Here is a 21,964-nt window from a genome sequence, read left to right as displayed (position 1 = left end):
GCCCATTGGTCATGCAAACTTTATATGCCTCAGTACAGGGGAAAGCCAGTGCCAAGAAGTGGGAATGGGTGGGTAGGGGAGTGGGTGGGTGGGGAGGGTATGGGGGACTTTTGGGATAGCACTAGAAATGTAAATGAGGAAAATACCTAATAAATTTTTTTAAAAAGAAAAAGATGAGTGTGTAGGTATATTACTATCAATAAAAAGAAATCAGACACAATTCTTCCTTTCATGAATTCATACCCATGGCATCTTACATCGAAAACCTGTCCTGGGTCTATTCTCTGAAGCTCTTTAGCAGTGCATGCACCATGTTCCTCAGTTGCTGTCTCTCAACAGGCCACACCTGTCTGCTGACATGCTGCAACACACTATATAACCTATCCTATAATCCTTAAATCCTCCTTAGATTTTGTGTCTAGGTGGGAAAAGAAACCATGGGTCTGTGGTCTCTGAATCATAGTATATCAAAGGTTGACAATTTGAGACAATCAATCTAAAAGAAAACTTCCCAGGAATGTATTTTTTTTCCTTTTCTTTTCTTTTTTTTAAAGTTTTTTTTTAAATATTTTTTATTACGTTTTTTCCTCAATTACATTCCCAATGCTATTCCAAAAGTCCCCCATACCCCCTCCCCACTCCCCTACCCACCCATTCCCACTTTTTGGCCCTCATGTTCCCCTGTACTGGGGCATATAAAGTTTGCTTGTCCAATGGGCCTCTCCAAGGAATGTATTTTTAAAATACTACTAAATACTGCTAAAGCAAGATCTAAAAGCAATAAAAAACAAAGATGATAAATAAATTGAGGGCCAAATCTTGATACCCGCATTCACGGTTGCAAACTGAAATTCAGTATGTACTGGGTAGGATTCACTTTGAATGCAGAACACAAACCTGAGTGAATGGCTTACAGCAGCTGAAGTTTGGGTATCTTTGTTCTTTTTCTGCAATACAGAGGGTCCAAAGGAGAGGATGTGCCTTCACATCACGCAGGGTGGGACTGAGGATTCCACCCCTTAGATTGGAAAAGGCATCACTTTACAGCCTGCAGCAGATACATGCCTAGTATTCCAATTACAACCTGAAAGTTCTCAGGTTGGAGATGATGCCTGTGCCATTGAAACTACATCTTTTATGCACAAATTATAGTTTTTTTTTCTTTAAAAAAAAAAAAAAAGGAGGAAGAAGAAGAGACTGGATGACCCAGGATATCTGTTTGTTCTTCTCAGGGCCTTTGTAGGAAGAGTGACTGCCAGCTTCAACTCTCAAGGAGGATACAGTACAAAGTGCCTAGTTGGTACTTCAAGTAAGATTTGGGGAGAAAAGCTACATAGGTATCCTCTGGAAAACCAACCCTTCTGCAGTAACACATTTCTACACATGTTTAAAATACGTGTTGATCCTTGATAGGAAGGAGTGATATTTCTGGAGAGTTGTCAGACAGGTGGATAATTAGAGCCATAGAATTCAGTAGGATGGAGAAATGGTGAGGCTATTAAGAGCTCTTTTAGAGGACCCAGATTCAGTTCCCAGAACCCACATGTCAACTCATAATGGCTGCGATTCCAGCTCTAGGGGATCTGGTGCCACCAAGAATAAGAAAATGTCAAGAAAAGCATAAAACAAATGTACGTTATTATAATAAAACTAAATACTAAAATTCGAGATATCAGTCGTTTATAACAAGTATATTTAAATTAGTAAGAAAAAATTTAACCTAAAAGTGTGAGCAAAAATACTCTGGGTATGGCACATACAAACAAAACTATAGATAGTGTTAACTAGGCAAAGTAAAATTTAAGGTGAAAATATGACAAAAGGGGAATTATGCCAGGAGTAGATATACAACCCAAGGTCATAAACTTCTATAAATTTGAGAATATACTCACAAAACATAAACACTATTAATATAAAAGAACTGAATAAAATTCAAATGTTAAATATGAAACTAAAATAATCCTCTCAATAAATCTATCAATATTTATATATAACACATTTGTATAGAGCATATTTTGTTCTCAAAATGTTAAAATATCTACAAAAACTTAATTTATTTGGTCATCTAGAAAACCTTAATAAATATAGGCAGAGATATGATTGGAAATTTTTTTTTTTTTTTTTTTTTTTTGGTTTTTCGAGACAGGGTTTCTCTGTATAGCCCTGGCTGTCCTGGAGCTCACTTTGTAGACCAGGCTGGCCTCGAACTCAGAAATCCGCCTGCCTCTGCCTCCCGAGTGCTGGGATTAAAGGCGTGCGCCACCACGCCCGGCATGATTGGAAATTTTAATGCTAATTGACTAATGTTATTTAATAAATAGAAGCATTTTTTCTACAGTGATTATACGATCATGAACTACAGAGCTAACCTCGTTTGTGGCCTTGGAAAGTTACACATCTTCTAGATCTGTTTGACCATCAGTAATATTAGTAAAATAAGGGGTTTGTGTGTGCGTTTTAGTGTGTGTGTATGTGTTTGTGTGTGCAGTGAATTTATGCACACACACAAATGTGTGCACACACACATATATGGGTATACATGTGTGTGCAGTAGTACAGGACATGTTTGAGTGTGTGTGTGTAGGAGGTCAGAATCCACCTCAAGGTCCTTCTTCAGGCGTATTTGTTTGTTTGTTTGTTTTGTTTTTTTAAAAAAACCTACTATTTACCTTGGCATTCATCAAATTGGCCAAATTGGGTGGCCTGTTATCTCCAGGTATATGCTGTTTCCAAAGCTCCATAACACCTCAAGTCCTGGGGTTACAGGTAGATTCCCCTCTTCTCGCTTTTACTTGGATGTTGCGATCCAAACTCAGACCCTCAAGCAGCATCTTACTGACTCAGCCTTCTCTCCAGTCATACCAATACTACTTTCTACATCATAAGCAATCTGGAAAAATAAATGATGAAACATAAACCAAATGTTTAGGACAAATTGTAGTTCATAGTATACACAAATAATATTAGTATAAATGCTAGTTAAAAAATAAAATGCACTTTGTTTACTTAGAGATGCATTTCTTATTTGACCCTTTGAAACCAAAGGCCACTTGACAAGCTCCGCTCCCTTTCAATTAAAATAGATTATTCTCTTATACAATATATCCTGGTTACAGTTTCCCCTCCCTCTACTCCTCCCACTTCTTCCCCACTATTATGTTTTATAACTCAGTATAATGTGGAGATGAGAATACATTGGTGGGCCCATGCTGATTTGTTCCCCTGATGTATCATGCCATGTGATAGTATAAACATCTATTAGGAGGGAAAGGAGTGAAGTGGGAACCTGGAAAGGGTATAGACAGAGAAAGGGGAGGGGAATGGGGGGAAAGAATAGAGAGAGAATGAAGAGAAAGAAGAAGAGGCCGGTAACATGTGGGGACAGAGAAAAAGAGAGAGAGAGTAAAGAGGGGGGAGAGAAGGCTAGCTCATGAACAGTCTTTTTCTAAGCTGCCATGCCTGACTAGCTGGCTGCTGGAGGTGATGATGTAAGCTATTGCTAGGTCTCTGTTGCTAGGTTCCAGGGAGGAGCCTAGTGGCATTGTCTGTAAGCTAATACCCACCTCCCCTCCCATCTGGATACACTCCCTTTCTGTCTCTCATTAGAAAAGAACAGGCTTCTAAAAGATAAAACCAAAATATAACAAAATAAAAATATAGTAAGATCAAACAAAAGTTCTCACATCAAAGTTGGACAAGAGCCCAAGAGAAGGCACAAGAATAAGAGACCCACCCATTCATACACTCAAGAATTATATGAAAGCAATAAACTGAAAGCTACAGTCTATATGCAGAGGACCTGATGCAGCCCCACACAGGCATGCTGCTTTAGTTTCTGCAAGTTCATGTGAGAGCTTTGGTCATGTTCATTTAGGGGGCTTTATTTATTTATTTATTTATTTATTTATTTATTTTGTATCCTGTATTCTCTTTGGCTCTTACACTTTTCTTCCTCCTCTTTTTCAGGTTTTATCTTGAGCCCTGAAGGAAGGGGAAACATGCATGCATTTTAATGATACTCTATTTAAAACTAAACAAAATATGAAGTGGCATTAATAACTTTTCTTGCATTTATTTGTTTTGTATGAACTCATATGTGTGGAAGAGAGGATACAATTCCTTTTTATTTTATTTTCTTTGTAATTCATTTTTTACACTCAATATTCCATTCCCTGTCCCTTCCCATTCACCCTCTGACTGTTCCACATCCCACACCTCCTCCCCACCCCATCCCATCTCCACATGGATTCCCCCAACCCCCACCCCACCTGACCTCTAAACTCCCTGGGGCCTCCAGTCTCTTGAGGGTTAGGTGCTTCATCTCTGAATGAACACAGACCTGGAAGTCCTTTAATGTATGTGTATTAGGAGTCTCATATCAGCTGGTGTATGCTGTCTGTTTGTTTGTCCAGTGTTAAAATCTCCAGGATCCAACAAGATACAGTCCACAGAATTCAAAAGGCTCAATAAGCTGAAGTGCCCAAGTGAGGATACCTTAGTCCCACTTGGGAGAGAGAAGAAAGCAATCACATGTGGGGATGGAGGGATGGAGGGACTTGGGAGGGAATATGGATGGGGTGGGGGTGGGGCAGAGGGGGATAGAGGGGAACCTGATCTGGTATTGGGTGAGGGAACAGGACTGAAGCCTTGAGGGCCAGCAGAAAAAAATGTAAACAGAAAACCTCAGGAAATAGGACATTGGGGAAGGGACCCCCAGAATGCACCAGAGACCTTGGAGGTGGGAGAATCCCAGGACTCATAGGAAGAGACCTTAGATGAAATTCCAAGTAGGAGAGGGAACTTATAGAGCCCACCTCCAGCAGGAAGACATCAAGTGAGGGATGGGGTTCCCATCCCACAGTCACACCTCTGACCCATAATTACAGGGATGGAAATGGAGAGGAGCCTGAGGAAAAGAAGGTCCAGCGACAGGCCCAAAGTGGAATCCAGCTCAAGGGGAGGTCCCAAGGCCTCACAAAAAGGGACCTATCATGGCTGCCCTCTGAAAGACCCAACAAGCATCTGAAAGAGTCAGATGCAGATATTTGCACCCAACCAACGGACAAAAGCAGCTGACCCCTGTTGTAGAATTAGGGAAGGCTGAAAGAAGCTGAGGAGAAGGGTGACTCTGGAGGATACAACTTCTTACACTTGGTTTTCTTATTCTACTGAACAGACCCTTGGGATTGAACTCAAATTATCAAGATTGGCAATAAGTGCCTTAAAACTCTGAGCAAGAATATATATCTGAGTGGGAAGAGGGGAAGATAATGAAGACAGAGAGTAGCCTAGAGAGGCAGACAGAACATGACAGATAGAGAGATGGTGAGGGAGGGAGATAGTGGAAGATACATGAAGAATCACAGAGAGAAATGGAGTACTTTAAAAATCAATAGATGAAAAGCAGCTATGCATGCAAACAAGAAAAATATGAAGATTTGTGTTCTTATTTCCATGATGAAATAACTGAACATTTATTTTAGAAATTAAAGACGGGGGACATTGTCAGAAAACTGAAAAATTTCTGTAAGAGGGAGCTAGATGTTTGCCAAGTGGGGAGAGTTGCACTGAGACAGATTTCAGTGGCATGCGAATGTTTGCAGGAGCCGTTTCAGAGAGTACAGATGAGAAAGCGATGCTGGTGTCAAAAGTCCTGGTCAAGGCGAAAATTAAAACAATGTGATTACAAAAATCACCCGTATGATGGCTATTCTTTCTTGTCAACTTGACTACATCTGGAATTAACTAAAATCCAAAGCAGAAGGGGCACACCTGTGAGGGGCTTTTGCTTAATTTGAAGTGGGAATGTCCACTTCTAATCCGCATCTTTGATGTGGGAAGATATCTTTAATTCAGATTTTTTGAGGTAGGAAGGGTCACCTCTAATCTGATCCATACCTTCTGCTGTGCATTTATATAAGGACATGGAAGAAGGAAGATATTGCTCTTTGCCTGCTTGCTCTTGCTCTCACTGGCAAATCTATTCTTTCACGGGCCCTGGAGTCAGCTTCTTTGGAATTCCAGTGTATATTGAAGAGCAGGTGATAGATCCAGCCTCCTGGACTAAACAACTACTGGGTTCTTGAACCTTCCATGGAAACCATTGTTGGATTAGCTGGATCATAGCCTGTAAATCAGTTAATATATTCCCGGTCACAGATAAACAAACAGACAGATAGAGACAGAGACACAGAGGTACACAGAGAGACAAAGAGAGACACACAGAGACAGAAAGGTTCTATAAGTTTTAATACTCTAGAAAACCCTGACTAATATGGCCAGTAAATTGAGAAATGCTGTCTTCTCAATTACTTAGATGCGAAGGAAAGATAATTAAACTTAGAGATTGATATATTTCCTGTATTTGAGGATCACAATGGGCACCAGAAGGGGAAATGTGAACAATTGAATAACACAGGGTCCAAGTGGGAGGGAAGGTAATGAAACCAGCAGGAACATGATGGAAATTATAGTCGGCTTTATACTGAAGAATCATCACATAAGAGAATGAGCCAGCGTGAGCCGATGAGGAGATCTGCTGGTGCTTAAAAGGGATGCCAGGTTTTATCTTCCAGTTATCGCCTCACTGAGATGTATCTCATTTCACACACTGTGTTTGCAACGTTGTACTGGTACCTCTCCATCAGGAGGTGGAGTCTAGGCTTATTCCCCTTGGAACTCAGCACAATTTGGAAATTGCCTCTCGCAAAACATTGCAGTGATTTACATATCCTGATTCTGGAGGCTTCTCATGAAAGTCACTGCTATACTTGTATTTCATTGGGATCTGTCCACTCTGATTTAGTTCTTGCCCCCCCCCGAAAGATAGGAGATTAATTTTTATGTTTCTATATTTCTCCTGTTAAATAAAACTCTGGGTTTAATGTTTTCATAGCAGACTTCTGTTATATAAAATAGACATTCAAGCATAATATGATCTACAACCATGATATAATCAATCCATTTTCAGAGAAGTAATGTCTGATATTACCAAACCTACAGAGATAATTTATAATGTTATAGTTTCAGTTCATTGGGTTTTAGGAAACCATGCATTCTACAAACAAAATCTAATTTCTCTTCTTATGTAAAATGAACATTAACAACGTAATAAAAACAATAAATTATGTGGCTGTGGGAGCAGATGCTTCTCTTTCATTTGCCCATTTTTATTTTAAGTTCTTGCCAAACATAATACTTTATTTACTAGACACATATTTTCAAGGGAATCAGTGTAACTGTCTCATCGCACTTCAAGGAAGCTGTAGACTTAAGTGAAAGACAGAGCAGGGAAGAGATGGTGGATAGTTACCTTCCTGGGAAGAAGTTATGCTTCCTTGAAAGGAGTCATTTTTCACCCCAAATTTTGAAGAAATGGAGACATGTCACACAAGTGGCACCGTTTTAAGTCTTCTTGGAGTTTAAAGCATCTGAAAACATAAGACATAATCAGTATTCTCATTTGAATGTAACTTGGATTTGCAATCATTTCCCTTGGTTGCCTTTGCTCCTTTTCTGTATCCTTACATTGCTTACATTATAAGCAATTGACTTAATGAGAACTTTTCATGAATAGGGGACCTCATGGTCAAATTTCTTGGAAGACTGTTAAATTCAGAGGCAAAGCTTAGTGTTCTAGTGGATGTGCTGAGAATACATCATTTCCCCCTGTTATTTGGTTTGCAGACTCTCCTGGAAGGATAATATCCTGGGTTCGCAAGCTGAGGAGAACAATTGAATTTGAATACAATTAGGAAAGTTCACAGCTCAAAACAAACTGGTGAGGAACAGCTGACACCAGAAGCTGACTCTAATTGGCTGGCTCTTAGGAAGCAAAACCTTTACTCAGAAACTTCAGTTGGGATGTTGTTTGGTGTCAGTTCATCTCATCGGCCTTTCTCCCAGGGAGACCATCTTGAGTTGTCCAACATGCTAGTGTTCATTTTCCTGGGTAAGTCAACTGCGCTGCTAGCCCTGAATTTGTTGCAATATTAACTCTTTATAAACTGAATGCTGTTATCATCTAGCGTAAACTTATGGGGGCATGTAATAAGAAATGCCAACTATGTTACTAACTTGTACTTCATTATTATTTAGTGCTTTTGAGAAATGTATACTTACCTGCAGTCACTTTTTCTTACTTGATAGAAAATAAAACGTGAGCATTTCATTGCTCATCACGTTGTTCCTGGTACTGCAAAGCAACCTAAAATGACTTACCTATTTATTAAGATCTATGCAGTGCCTATATGTGCAAGAATATCTTGAAAATAGAATTGCCCTGTATATAGTTGCAAGTTAATGGATGACAGAGGTTTGACTATCTGTTTAGCCTCAAAAGTAGATTATAAAATCTAGAGCTATACAAACTGACCCATCTAGTTTTCAACCTTAACAATCAGGATTCTGCCTCTTGAGTAACATTCATGGCCCACAGGTAAAATGTGAGCTTAGCTCTCTTGTGTTGAGTTGTTATAAAAGGTTGGTCCAAGTCATTTTCACTTAACAGAGAACCCACAAAAATCTTGGCAGATATGTGATTGATGAAGGTTAATATTTTCTTTAGGCTATGTTAGCGTCTATGTCTCGATTTCAGGATGAGGGATAATTGTGATCATACAAGATATTACTAAACAAGACCAGAATATTTTCTAAACTATTAGCTACAGTGGTTGATGAATGGTGCTAAATAAGAGCCAGGAAATAATGTAAGTTATTCCAAATTACATTTTTAAGAGGGAAAAGCAACATAAATCAATTCCAAGAAAATTAGCCAGGAAGTAACGGATCCTTTGCACATTTTTCAGTGTCTCTATGGAAATTCTTGTTGAGAGATTTTGCTTCTTCTCATTCTTATAATGTTTCCTTACTTCTTTATTAGTTTCTAGTATTTATAGTTTTGTTATAAAGATAAATCTAGGAGTTTTCAATTTTTGCAGCAATATATCAGATTATATAAGCGATATCACTTCCTCCCCAAGGTTCTCAGTGAAAAGGCTGTGGCCATTTGCTTTCATCTTTTCAAAATTAGCACAGAAACCAGGTTGCATGAAAAAAAGGAAATTATTCCTAACATTGTTAGAACTGAAAATCTCTGCATACTACATAGCTCTTGTTCAGCATCAAACAATTACATGTTATGACAAAGCCAATTCCTGTTGCCCAAAACCATGGGGAAAATGATGACTTTATTAATGAGCTTTATATATCCTTAAGAGGATGATACAGTTTATAATATCCTTTGTCTTCTTACTTTTAACATAAAATTATTTTTCACTGAACAACAGTAGAAAGTTTGACAAATCTCATTTCAGATATTGAGCCATAAATCATAACCAGGAACAAGTAAGGCAGAGTAAGGAAAGAGAAAGCTGTTTTTTTTGGATTCTTGTGAGCCAAATCATTAAGATGACTCCTTTAGTACATTATTAATTGTAGAAAACAGTATGAAATTCAAGTGGAATTTTCAGCAAGAAGTAGAGAAGGAGAAAGGAAGTAAGGCAGATTTAGGAAAGAGATCACACAGGATCACCACTCTGTGGAGCTGGCGAGGGTGACATGCGACCAGATATGAGCTTTCTGGGGTGTTCACAAGATAGCACACAACCACAATGACAGCACTGGAAAATCTGAGACAGGGATCATGAGTTGAAGACCAGGGGTAAAATAATCTGGAATAAATGATGAGTTTATTACTAGGATATGCTATATATGGAAACACTGTATTCAAAACAAACAAATCACCAAAAGATAAATAAAAATAGCCAATAAATGCCATTTTCCTTATACATCAAGCATTAATCATAATTTAGAGTCTTTGGATCTCTGAATTAGTACAAGCCACCTTGTACTTTCACTGAAAAAAATTAGCTGTCTTGCAATGTGCTCGCCAACTTGAAGTGCAGGAGACTATTGACTAGATGAGTTTGTCCACAAGCATATGAAAAAATTAGAATTGTTTATGCCATCTTCCAATCTAGCCTTCAGCAAGACAATTATGACTGGGATATTTGGGGAGACAGTTCAGTGGGTGTAGAGCACTTAGTGCTCTTGAGAGGATCCAAAATTTATTCTCAGCACCAACATGGTAGCTCACAACCAAATGTAACTCAAGTTCCAGAAGGTGCAATTCCTTTTTCTGGCTTTTACAGGCACCAAGCTTGTACATGGGTACTCATACATACATGCAGGCAAATTCTAACAAAGATAACATAAAATAATTTTTAAAAAAAGAAAGAAAATGTTGAAAGAGAAAACTACCAATAAGCTAAACACATGGGCCTAGCCTTCCAGTATAGAAACTCAAGAAGTAGTATATATGGCCCAGTCAATTTTCTTGCATTCTTCTTAGAAAACAGGGTTTGGGAAGAGGTAACACAATGATTTGCTTACTGCCTTATTACTCTACAATGCCCCTGGTGATTCATAATTAACTCCCTCTTTTGAAATAACAAAACGACTTGACTCAAACAAAGTTTGTAATTCATATCCCTGACTCAATTGTGATTCTTAGACTTTTCTATTAATTGCATAAGCAAGTATCTTTTTATGCGTGTTTGGAAATAGAAATTGATTTAATTGTAAAATACACTAATTAGGAATGCTATTTTCTTGATTGTTTTTAGAAAACTCTGAAAATAACTTGTAAATGTTTGGATGGCGAATTAGTTATTTGTCTAATGTAAGTCAGCGTATATTAGTTGGTACCCATAACATGCATTTATATGTTGGGAATACAATCCTGAATGGCACCTGTAAACCTAGTCAGTAAACCTAGAGAACATAGTATCTTAGATGAGCCTATGAATACACACAGCGGGGCGAGAAATTCTACACCCTTGGGATATCTAAGCTCCTAGAGAGACAAAAGAGGCTGATTTGCCCATTTTGGTTGTAGACAAATGAAAGTCCGAAGTTAAGAGTTCTTTGGAACATTGCTAATGGTTATGATCCCTCTTAAAGAAGAAAGTGTTATTCTAGAGGACACGAATGAGAGAGTGTGTTTACTGTAGACCAGAGAGTAGTCCACAAAGGGACGTGGAACACTGCAGAAAGTTGTGACACTTCTGGGTTGGATGTGATAAGAAGTATGAAAGCCATTTTATACAGAGTCATGAAAGAGACCAAGGAAAGAAATAGCAGTACTGAAAGTGCATGACATAGATATGGTGACATAAGGAACTACTGAGTCAAACAAACCAGAGGGCAAGCAACTGGACCGAAAAAGATGTTCTACGGCTCAAAGTATAGAGGCACAAACTTTGCAAGAATATGTATGGGACAGTGAAGTTGAGAATGCATGAAAAAGTCTTTCATGAATTGTCTGGATGCCTATATTAATGCTGTTGCTGCTGATGTAGTACAGCGGTTTACCATATAGTAGAGGTTAAGGATATCTGCAGCTGGAGTCTTGTCTAGAGCATGCAGATAGAGGAAGTAGCTTTTTATCGGGCTTGATGTTGAAACTACTAGGCTTAAAGTATATATTAGAGGATCATTAGTCTAGATATTTTACATCAATCCATGAGAGGAATGAGATTCTCAATGAAAAGTGGGGGGAAAAAAGAACGAGAAAGATAGATCTTAAACAGAGCACTAAACATGGCAGATAGATGTCTATCTCTCTGTCTCTCTGTCTCTGTTTCTCTCTGTCTGTCTGTCTGTCTGTCTGTCTCTCTCTCTCTCTCTCTCTCTCTCTCTCTCTCTNTGTCTGTCTCTCTCTCTCTCTCTCTCTCTCTCTCTCTCTCTCTCTCTCTCTCTCTCTGTGTGTGTGTGTATAAGGTGGTTAATCATCAAGAGACCTGGAAGAGACCATTTCCGGAGGAAGAGACAGACTCCAAACCAAAGGAATCATCAAAATAACCAGTCTTGAAAGCGTTGCATTTGATGTTAAGAAAGTGATTAAAGACATTTTTTAGAAAGTAATTTAAGGGTGGGAGAGATGACCCAGAGGTTAAAGGTTCCTGCTGCTCTTCATGAGGGTGCAAGCTGAGCTCCTGAGTCCTTTGGGCAGCTTGCAGTCACCTTAACACCAGCTCCAGGGGATCTGATTCCCTCTTCTGGCCTCCATGGGCACCCAAAAACATGTGCATAAGTGCATATACACATAAATTAAAATGGATATCTTTCTAGAGATTGTTTTGATAGAACAATAGTAATAACAATATTGTAAGCCAAAGAATAAATGAAAGGAGAGGAACAGAGAAAGCAAATAATAATGTTGGTTAAGAATCTTTTGCTTTGTGACTTTGGGAGCAGGGGAACAGTTTCAAGACAGAATTTCTCTGTGTAGCCCTGGCTGTACTGGAACCTACTCTGTAGACCAGGCTGACCTCAAACTCAGAGATCCACCTGCTTCTTCATCCCAAGTGCTAGGGTTAAAGATGTGCACTACCACTGTCCAGCATTAATTAAGGATCTTAACAGCATAGCAACAAATGAGGATGTGTTTTTCTGTGGTTTGTGGACTTAGACTTCTTTGGTTATAGACCTAGGAATGGTAAGGCTCCGTCTAGTTCCAGTGGTGGGCTTTTGCTTTTTGTTTTTGTTTGTTTGAGAATCTTCCTCACTGATTTCCACAAAGGATAACATTGCAAATGTGTTGTTTTCTTGTTATTGTTCTCTCTGTTGTTCAAGCTGTTAGGTTAAGCTCAGAAAATGAATCCTCTTCCCAAACAAATGATTGTGCACATTTAATACAGAAATGCTTGATTGATGCAAATGGCTGTGAGCAGTCATGGAGATCAATGGAAGACACCTGCCTTGCTCCAGGTAAAAACCCAGTATTAAAAGTCCATCCAAATGATTTCTTCTTCCCAACATAGCAATGAGATTTAATATTATCTTATAGAATCATATGAGCTAAATTATTTTTACTTTAAAAATCTCCACTTAATTTTGATACTCACTTGGCTCATTGTCAGTAAACTTTGTTGCAAAACTGTACTCTTAATTATTAATGAGCCCTTATATAGTGACATTGAGAGTAGATTTCATGCAAAATTTCGATTTATTATTTTTTCTCTACAAATTCTACAATATATGACTACTTCTCAAAACTAAATTTTACAAATAATGTATTGCTTTGAATATGTTAATCGTCCATGATGAAATAGAAAAATATTTGTTATTAAAAAATCTTATTTGTACATTTATAATATATTTTGTATACTATTTTCCATTCCTACTGTATCATAGAAAAATTAAAATATTTTAAAGACTTGTATAGTGTAAACATTTGAAGAGAGGGTCAGGATTATAGCAGAGATTGTAGTAACTGCAAGAACATGTAAGATGTGAGCAGGCAGAGAGAGATGACAAAATGAAGACTGAATTCTACCTCAGCTTGCAAGAGCAGACTTCTGTCTGAGAGGAGGTATCCAGAGGCCCAGGCACTGAGCACTCTGAAGGGTGCAGATTAGTGACACAGGGCAGAGTCTGAGAGGATTTGAGAGTGAGAGTTGGGAAGGAGGAGGCCACAAGAGTAGTTTAGCATTTGCTAAAAGTCAACTCTGTAATAGACCAACAAGATACGCATTCCCTTAGTCTTGTTATGCCAAAGACTTTTTAAAAATTATATTCTACCATTATGATAAATTTGATTCTCTTTGTGCTGTGATTATTATAATTAAACATTTCATGAATATTGTACAAATTTAATGAGATATTAAAAGGGGGAATGAAAATGTATTACATATCATAATGTTTCTTCACTCTGCCTATAAATATTTGAGCTGGATCCCATTTTGGGCCTGTTGCTGGACCTTCTTTTCCTCAGGATCCTCTCTATTTCTGTTCCTGTAATTTATACATGTCCTTTTGGGTCTGAATTATCACACTCAGGATGATATTTTCTAGTTCCATCCATTTGCCTGCAAAACTCAGGATGTCCTTGTTTTTAATAGCTGAGTAGTATTCCATTGTGTAAATAAACCACATTTTCTGTATCCATTCTTCTGGCGTGGACATCTAGGTTGTTTCCAGCTTCTGGCTATCACAAAAAGTCTGCTATGAACATAGTGCAACATGTGCCCCTTTGGCATGATGGGGCATCTTTTAGGTATATTCTGAAGAGTGGTTTAGCTGGGTCTTCAGGCAGATCTATTTCCAATTTTCTGAGGAACCTCCAGATTGATTTCCATAGTGGTTGTACCAGTTTGCACTCCCACCAGCAATGGAGGAGTGTTCCTCTTTCTCCGCATCCTCTCCTACATGTGTTGTCACCTGAAGTTTTGATCTTAGCCATTCTGATTGGTGTAAGGTAGAAGAATCTCAGGGTCGTTTTGTTTTGCATTTCTCTGATGACTAAGGTCTTTGAACATTTCTTTAGGTGCTTCTCATCCATTCGAGATTCCTCAGTTGTGAATTCTCGGTTTAGTTCTATACCCATTTTTTTTTGATTGGGTTGTTTGTTTTTTTGGTGGTTAGCTTCTTGAGTTCTTTATATATTTTGGATATTAGCCCTCTATCGGATGTGGGATTAGTGAAAAATTTTACCCAATCTGTAGGTTGCTGATTTGTCTTCTCGACTATGTCCTTTGGTTAAGGCAACTTTAAATGTACAATTATCTAACCCAGTGATTATATATTTGGTGAGAATAAAATATTTTAAGAAAAGATAAAAAACTTATTTTTGATGATAAAATGTGTGTCTATAATTCTTAACGCAACTTTAAATGTGGTGTTAAAATATACTTAATATTTCATGAAATAGAACTAATTTATTTATGTTAGTATATCAATCTGAGTCATTTGCAGTAAACTACAATATTTAAGAATCACTTGATAAGTAAAGCAGAGAGAAATATCTGAAAATATACACATAAAATAATTCAATTAGTTTTTTTTTTTTTTCAAAATAAGAACTGAAAAAAGATTTAGGGTAGAGGCAAGCTAATTTTCAACCAGAAAATAAAATAGTGGTAATTATAAATGACTTTCTATTCAATGTTATTTATAAAATGCTTTATAAGTATTAGGAGAACTTTAACTTTTCATAAAAAATTAGAATGAAAGTACAATATAATAGCAAGTTATTACACAAGAGCAAACAAAACAGTTAATTTGATAGGATAGCTTAGATTAGACTGTAGCCAAGTCACCATGTGTAAGATCAGCTTTAATATCATGGAGCAGCAAATATGGGAATTCTACTATATGGAACATCATGTAAGATACAGAAATGTTTGAAGCATTTTGGAAAGCATTCTATGGGGAAACACTAAAAATCTATACTTTGTTTTCAAAGGTCACTTCTAGAGACCGTTTCCCAGCAGACTCCTTGGTATTCTGGCGCTTGTACATCTTGCCCTCTTACATGATAGTCCCTGAGCTATAGATGCAGGAATTGTGATATCAGTGTTTCCACTGAAGCTGGGATCCACTGGGGCTGGGATCCTCGTGATCCATGGATCTCTGGATTGTGCCCAATTGTGGTTTTCAGTGATGGTCTCCATTTACTGTAAAGAGAATCGTCTTGTGAATCAGCAGTTAAGAGCCTGGCACTTTGGGTATTGTCCCCATAACAAACTTAATATTCACATATTAAAATGCATCCCATAGCCAATAGTATTCTCATTTCTTTTTAAAAATCTGGGAGTGGTGGCTACTTTTATGAAGAACCATTAGGAAAACAAGTTAATCTCACTAAACTCATTGATTTCTTGGGTTGATTTATTAAAAGCACTTTAAGGAAGAAGAAATGAAAATTTATATCCAGACTAATATCTTCAGTGTTATATGTGATTATGAAATCCAGGTGACTCCTGCAGGATCAATAATTCACTACATTGTAACCTGAGTATCCAGTCTTTGGTGGAAAAAAATTTCCAATTTAAAGAGTGTCTTTGTACGGATGACCTCCACTGTACAGTAAACAAACTTTTTGGAAAAAAGTGCACCAATAAGACAGGTAATATTTGTTGATCCAACTCTTTATTTCAAACCTAGATCCTACTCAATCAATATGTGTTCATTTGTTGTACATTCACTGTATTTAAATTGCTAACATTTTAGTGATATGTCTTAGTTCCAGCAGGATATTGACATTTTTATATTGCTAATTCTGTTATTGGTCTAATGCTGGCTATTAAACATATATGGAATATACATTCTTCTTTATACTTCAGAACAGTATAGAAAGAACTGATACTCTCTCTTCACTTACTGGTTTAAATATTCAGTATTATATCTGCACAATTCATCATGGGATAAATAAAATGTAAACTTGTATGTCTAATGTCATAGAACTGGCCTAGTTTCTGTGGTTTTGTAGTTTGTATTTTCCATTTGATATATTGATATTAGAGTTTGATTACTTAGTTTCTATGTGACTCTTTATTTCTTCTGTCTCTGTAGATCTCTGTAATATGCTGCTGCTGTTAACATTTTCTGATTGTGTTTTAAAATGTCTTTAGAGTTTGCACTAGTATCTTCTTTTTCATTCAATTGTACTTTCATTCATTCATTCATTCATTCTTGTTTTCATGTACATGTGTGCACATGGGGTGTGTGTGTGTGTGTGTGTGCTTTCTCATAAATTAGCCTTCATTTTCAACCTTTTTTTTTTCAATGAAAATCACAACAAGTGCTCATCTGTGGATGAATTGCCTGTAACAAACCCCTCCTTACATCAAGGCTCAGGGAACACTGAGGAAGAGAGAGGAGAAAGAATGTAAGTGCAGAAGGGTGGAAGGGAGAGGTGTTAAATGCTGTCCTCTGGACAAGATTGAGCTGATACTCAAGTCAGTCCACACCAGCTATGGGTGCCTGCTCAAGACCCATTCACGACAAAGCCATTCAACGTCTCAGCCTAGATAGGAGAGAAACTCATGAAGCCCCGCCCCTAGCACAGGAGCAGCATTTGATGGTTAGGAAGGGAGAAAAAAATCACCTTTGTTTGGAAATAGTTTGTCCAGATCCCGGTGGATGTTTCCGTACCCATTTTCCAGATAGCATTAATTTGACTCATGGAGCCTTTGTACTCAGTTTAGGTCATCTTATAAAGAGCCTTGATAGCATCATTCTCAATAAATTTGTTTGACAACCTTTCAAACAAAAATTTGACAACTTTTTTCCAAGAGGGAAAAAGCAGGGTATAATTGTAGTTAGGTCAAAAGTAAAACCAAACTCCAACAATGTAACTAACTCAGTGTCTGAGTCTGGGACTTACTCCTAATCTTCTGGCCTCTACGGAGCTTGGGAAGCTCCACATTACAGCCTTTGCCATCTTCAGTACATACAGATCACCTTGTAGCCTAGTTCCAAGCATACTGTTATCTTTTGGTGGACATCTCATGATCCTAGCATCTCTAATAAGCTGTGATATCTGCTGTATCTGAGGCAGAGCATCCATCAATAGACCCATGGCTTCTCTGGAGGTATTTGAAACCTGCTACTTAGTGTCAAACCTCAGCTTCTCTCCATGACCCCTTCAATCCTTGGGCCTCCACTTCAACTAAAGCTGAACCTTGACAAATGGCCTTCTGGATTCTTGATAAGACTATCCTAGTCACATGGTGTCAAGCCTCAGCTGCTCTTCATGACTGCTTCCTGCCTTCAAAACAAAAACAAAACAGGACAAATACCTGGGAGTCTCTTACATGTCACCAAGCTCAGCTGCCAGCAGGAGATATAGCCTTTACTCCCCTGAACTATGGCTTCTGTGCGCTGGCCCTGAGGCACTTCTCAGGTTTCACCTGAGTATTGCTGGTCTCTTGTTAATAACAACTGCTTTTTCAGCCCCGGAAACCAACATCTGGTGTCCTAGGAAAGCAAAGTTTCTACTTCAGTAGTGATGCTTTCTTGTTAATTGCAGCTTATCTGTCAGCTCTAGCTGAACAAAACCACAGATTCTTAACTCAAATTATAACACCAATGGAATCTTTGATGGATCATAAACTTCTGTCTGAAACTTCACAAGCCACACTTCATTGTCTGTATTGTTCTCAGTCGGTACTTGGCAAGCTCCCACAGAACAGGTCACTAAGCTCTGAGCACTCAATGGCCTTTCCAGCCCCAAATTACAAAGGCTTCTCTAGTAATCCCACGAACACATGAATAGATCCATCACAACATCCTAATCGTTGGAAACAATTTCTCTCCTAGTTTGCTTTCTGCTACTGTAATAACTACAATAACTTGAACCAACTTGGGGAGGAAAGGGATTGTCTGGCTTATACTTTAGAGTCTATCACCAAATCAAGCTCAACGGAGGAACATAAAGGCAGGAAACAAAAGAGATTCCATGGAAGAGTTAGTCTTCCTGGCTTGCTTTCCATAGCTATCTCAACCTGCTTTCTTGGACAACTCAGGATTATCTGTCCAGGGATGGCAACACTGACAGTAGGCTGGACCTTCCCCCATCAAACATTACTGAAGAAAGTATCCTGTTGTGGTTTGGTCTGCTGTGTATTATAATGCTAACTTATATACCTATGTAAGTCTATGCCCATGAGTGACTTCTCAAATTTACAAGCTTTTGTTGTGCAAACCTTGTCCCTTGATTTAAAACTATTGGTTAAATAAAATTGGCCATAGCACGTTACTGAGGGATTAGAGGAAGGTGAGTTTGGAATGACCTGGTTGTGGGAGAGGGAGAGAAGGGAAGAGGAAGAATGAGAGAGAGGAGGAAGCCACCATGAGGGGAGAGGAGCCATGAGCACACGGACAGACAGGAAAAACAGCAAGTATCTGGGGTACAGCCCTGGGGAGGTACCCAGGCCAGCAGTTAGAAGAGTACATTAGGGGTGAACCCCAGTAATTATCAAAGCCAAATAAAATAACCACAGTCTGAGTCTCGTTTATTTGCAAGCTGGTCAGGTATAGCTTAAATTGGCTGTATTAAAGTGTCACACAAACTTCCCTGTAGACTCTTCTGATGGAGCCATTTCTCAGCCGAGGCTCTCTTTTTCCAGGAGACTCTAGCTTGTAACAGGTTGACGGAAACTATTCAGCACGAGTATATTCTGATTAGTGTGACCTCCACAGTATCTAATCAATTTCTCTTCCATCCTATTAACGTTCTTTGTGAATTTCTTTCTTCCATTCATTTTCTTTCTTTTTTCTTTCTTTTTCTCTCTGGAGAAAACCTCCACTGAGGTTTACCAGGGTCATTTGTGTAGCCATAGGCTTGGAACCATTTATTAGAGCCTTTCCTCAACATGGAGCCACAACTGAAGACCATGACAGCACCTCCCCCACAATCCATCATTAGCCAAGAGTTCAGCAGGGAGTGTTAATCCCTGAATACCTCTCCATCCATGATTGACTGTTGACCAGCTCAGTGTTATATAGGCTCATTGTAGACAACCATCACTCTTAAGAGATCATATTTGCAGGGGCTGTGCCTTTTCCAAAAGCAACAAACATTTCATGACCCTTCTCCACATCTTTGGTTTGTGCACTCTTTCTCCTCTCCCGAATGTTTCCTAAGGCCTAGGGGGTGGAGTATGAATGCCCTATTTAGGGATGAACACTTATCTGTCACTTATTCTCAATGCCTTATGCAGCTATCCATCTCTGCAGTCAGTCATGACTGTTCATGAGCTGTTCAAGAACAGCTTCTAAAAAATAGAGATGAAAGTAGAATTTGTCTGTGGATATAAACAGACATTTGGTAATCACTGATTTGCAGTTTTCTTTTTTCTCATATGAACATTCAGTATTGTGATTTTCCTCCTAAGCACTATCTTAGCTACAACCACAGATTCTAATATGCTCTTTATAAAAGTTTAGTCCTTTCAAACTATTCTTCTCTTCCTTTCCATCACTCTAACGTACAGTTTATTATGAAGGTTTTAAATTCTCAGATACCTGAGATTTCCTAGATACCTTTCTGGTTGATTTCTAGTTTAATTCTCACGTTAAGTACTCTATTTCAGATTATCTTAATCCATAATTAAAGTGAAAATTGCCAAGGATCCTTTGCAGGCTGTGCTGTGTTCTACATAAGAGTCATGCACTCATCTGAAATAAACATGAACACGGAGTACTTGACATCATACCAGAGGAAATAATTGCAACTTCAAACATTTCATAGAATTAGTAGAAGGAAGGTGAACTGGGCTCAAAGGTAATAAAAGGAAGCAGCAAACATTTGAGGAACAACAAATTCTTTGTCGTGCTGGATTGTAAGATGGAGAGACATCACAAGATCATGTGAGAAAGAAACCAGATGCTATAAAGCCGGGAAACTGAGCTGGTCTTTCAAAGAGATTAGATTTAATGCTTTGCTGTGAGGAGCTGTTGTGTACTTAACAGATAAATGTAGAACTGACTTTTCAAAAAGAAAATGACACTTCTGGGGATTAGAAGAGATTGTAAAGAAAAAAGTGCAACGTGATTGCTACAAGAACTTAGGTGTTTGCACAGAACACTGTGGGCTTGCAGAATTCTCTTCTATTAAGGCTAGAGACTAATTCTTTGTCCTCCTCTGAGTAAGGATCGCTAAGGGATATAAGTGATGGCCCAGGTAAGTCAATGACCTGCTAGGTAAACACAATACCTGGAAAAGCATGGTAAAGGTAGGCTCTCACTCAATGGTACTCACAACTGTTACACAAGTGTAATGATTGTGTAGCAAAAACATGTTGGATGATGGACCAATATAAAATTTGTTAGATTCTGGATATATGTTTATATTCGTGAACCACATGGGAATGCATGAACAAGAGTTAAAGTTGATCCTAAAGGTTTTTGGGTCTTTTACTTTTATTAGGTTTTCTTTGTGTATTTTGGGGATTTTTTTTTTCAGTCACTAACTTCAATGATACCATTGTCATTCTTTTCAGGAATGTGGACAGTTCCTGGAAGAAAAGGCTTTAGCACAGGATGGAGATATCCAGATCCAATGTGTACATTTTTGAGTCTCCAATGTTTACTAGATATGCAAATGATCTCAAGTTCTGTGAACTTTATATATGATTCCATGTATAGCACGTAGACATGAAATTTGCATAGAAGATGCAAATTATGTTAAAGAATGTGTATGGGAGGGACAAAAGAAGTATATGGGTCTCATGTGAATCATCCAGTTGATAACAATAAAGTGATTATAAAGTGATCGGTTGATGGCTTCTTGAATATGTTTTAGTCAATGGCACACACTTGTCAGTTTGCTGCAAGTTGTGGCATTTAACTGTATTAGCAAGTCTGGGTTTATATTTTAGGAAATCTGTATGACTCACTAAAATCTACTTTTTGTTTGTTGGTTGGTATATTGATTGATTGATGTATTGATTGGCATTTTATTTAATATGGTGTAGTAACACATGAATAGATGTCGGCTCTTAGTCAGAAAGATAGGAGGTTGGGGTCAAGAAGAAATGATTTTTGAACTATTCAATAGAAAACTAGAAATGCACAGTAACCAGCTGGGACAATGCAGTGTCACTGAGGTTGGGACATGCAGCACTAGGAAGAACTTGCCTAGGTTGTACAAGTGTTTGTGTGCAGTGGGCTGATGAGCAAGGAGCAGAGACAGCCCAGGAAGGACAAGCATAGTCATGAGAGGATGTTTTTAAAATGAAATTATAGTCACAATACCTTCTTTAACTCTGTTTGCACATGTCTGTTGTTTCTTGATTTTTATGTTGGCTTCAGTTATGTTTATTTCCTCTGAAACTGTGGGATTCCAGCAGCAAGGATTGAATACCACTATTCTCAAATATGCTACCTGGTACCCAGTAAAAACCCAATTAATGCTTTGGAATGAAAGATTCTGTCACTGAAAACTTCTAATTCTACAATTATGAATCATAAGAATTCCTAGAGACTAAGATAATCAGGAGTAAAAATGCTTTTTGAATTACATTTTTACCTGATTTATGATGCTGTTGGTATGGGCATGTCTTTATCTTTCTACCTTTCTTTCTTTCTCTCTTTCTTTCTTTCTTTCTTTCTTTCTTTCTTTCTTTCTTTCTTTCTTTCTTTCTTTCTTCCTTCCTTCCTTCCTTCCTTCCTTCCT

At 38.1% G+C, this 21,964-nt stretch overlaps 1 protein-coding gene across 1 annotated transcript in view; it reads left to right on the top strand.

The window, feature by feature from the left end:
- Nucleotides 1-7,735: 7,735 nt before the first annotated feature.
- Nucleotides 7,736-21,964, top strand: part of Gfral (GDNF family receptor alpha like) — a 43,807-nt gene continuing 29,578 nt past the window's right edge. Inside the window, exons 1-3 of the mRNA XM_021173366.1 lie at nt 7,736-7,951; nt 12,637-12,771; nt 15,758-15,910. Of these exons, the coding sequence (XP_021029025.1) occupies nt 7,864-7,951; nt 12,637-12,771; nt 15,758-15,910 (376 nt within the window). The 5' untranslated portion in view covers nt 7,736-7,863. The remainder of the gene's footprint in view (nt 7,952-12,636; nt 12,772-15,757; nt 15,911-21,964) is intronic.

This window comes from Mus caroli, chromosome 9 (assembly GCF_900094665.2).
Source record: "Mus caroli chromosome 9, CAROLI_EIJ_v1.1, whole genome shotgun sequence".
NCBI classification, from domain to species: Eukaryota; Metazoa; Chordata; class Mammalia; order Rodentia; family Muridae; genus Mus; species Mus caroli.
This window is presented reverse-complemented; position numbering and strand designations above follow the sequence as displayed.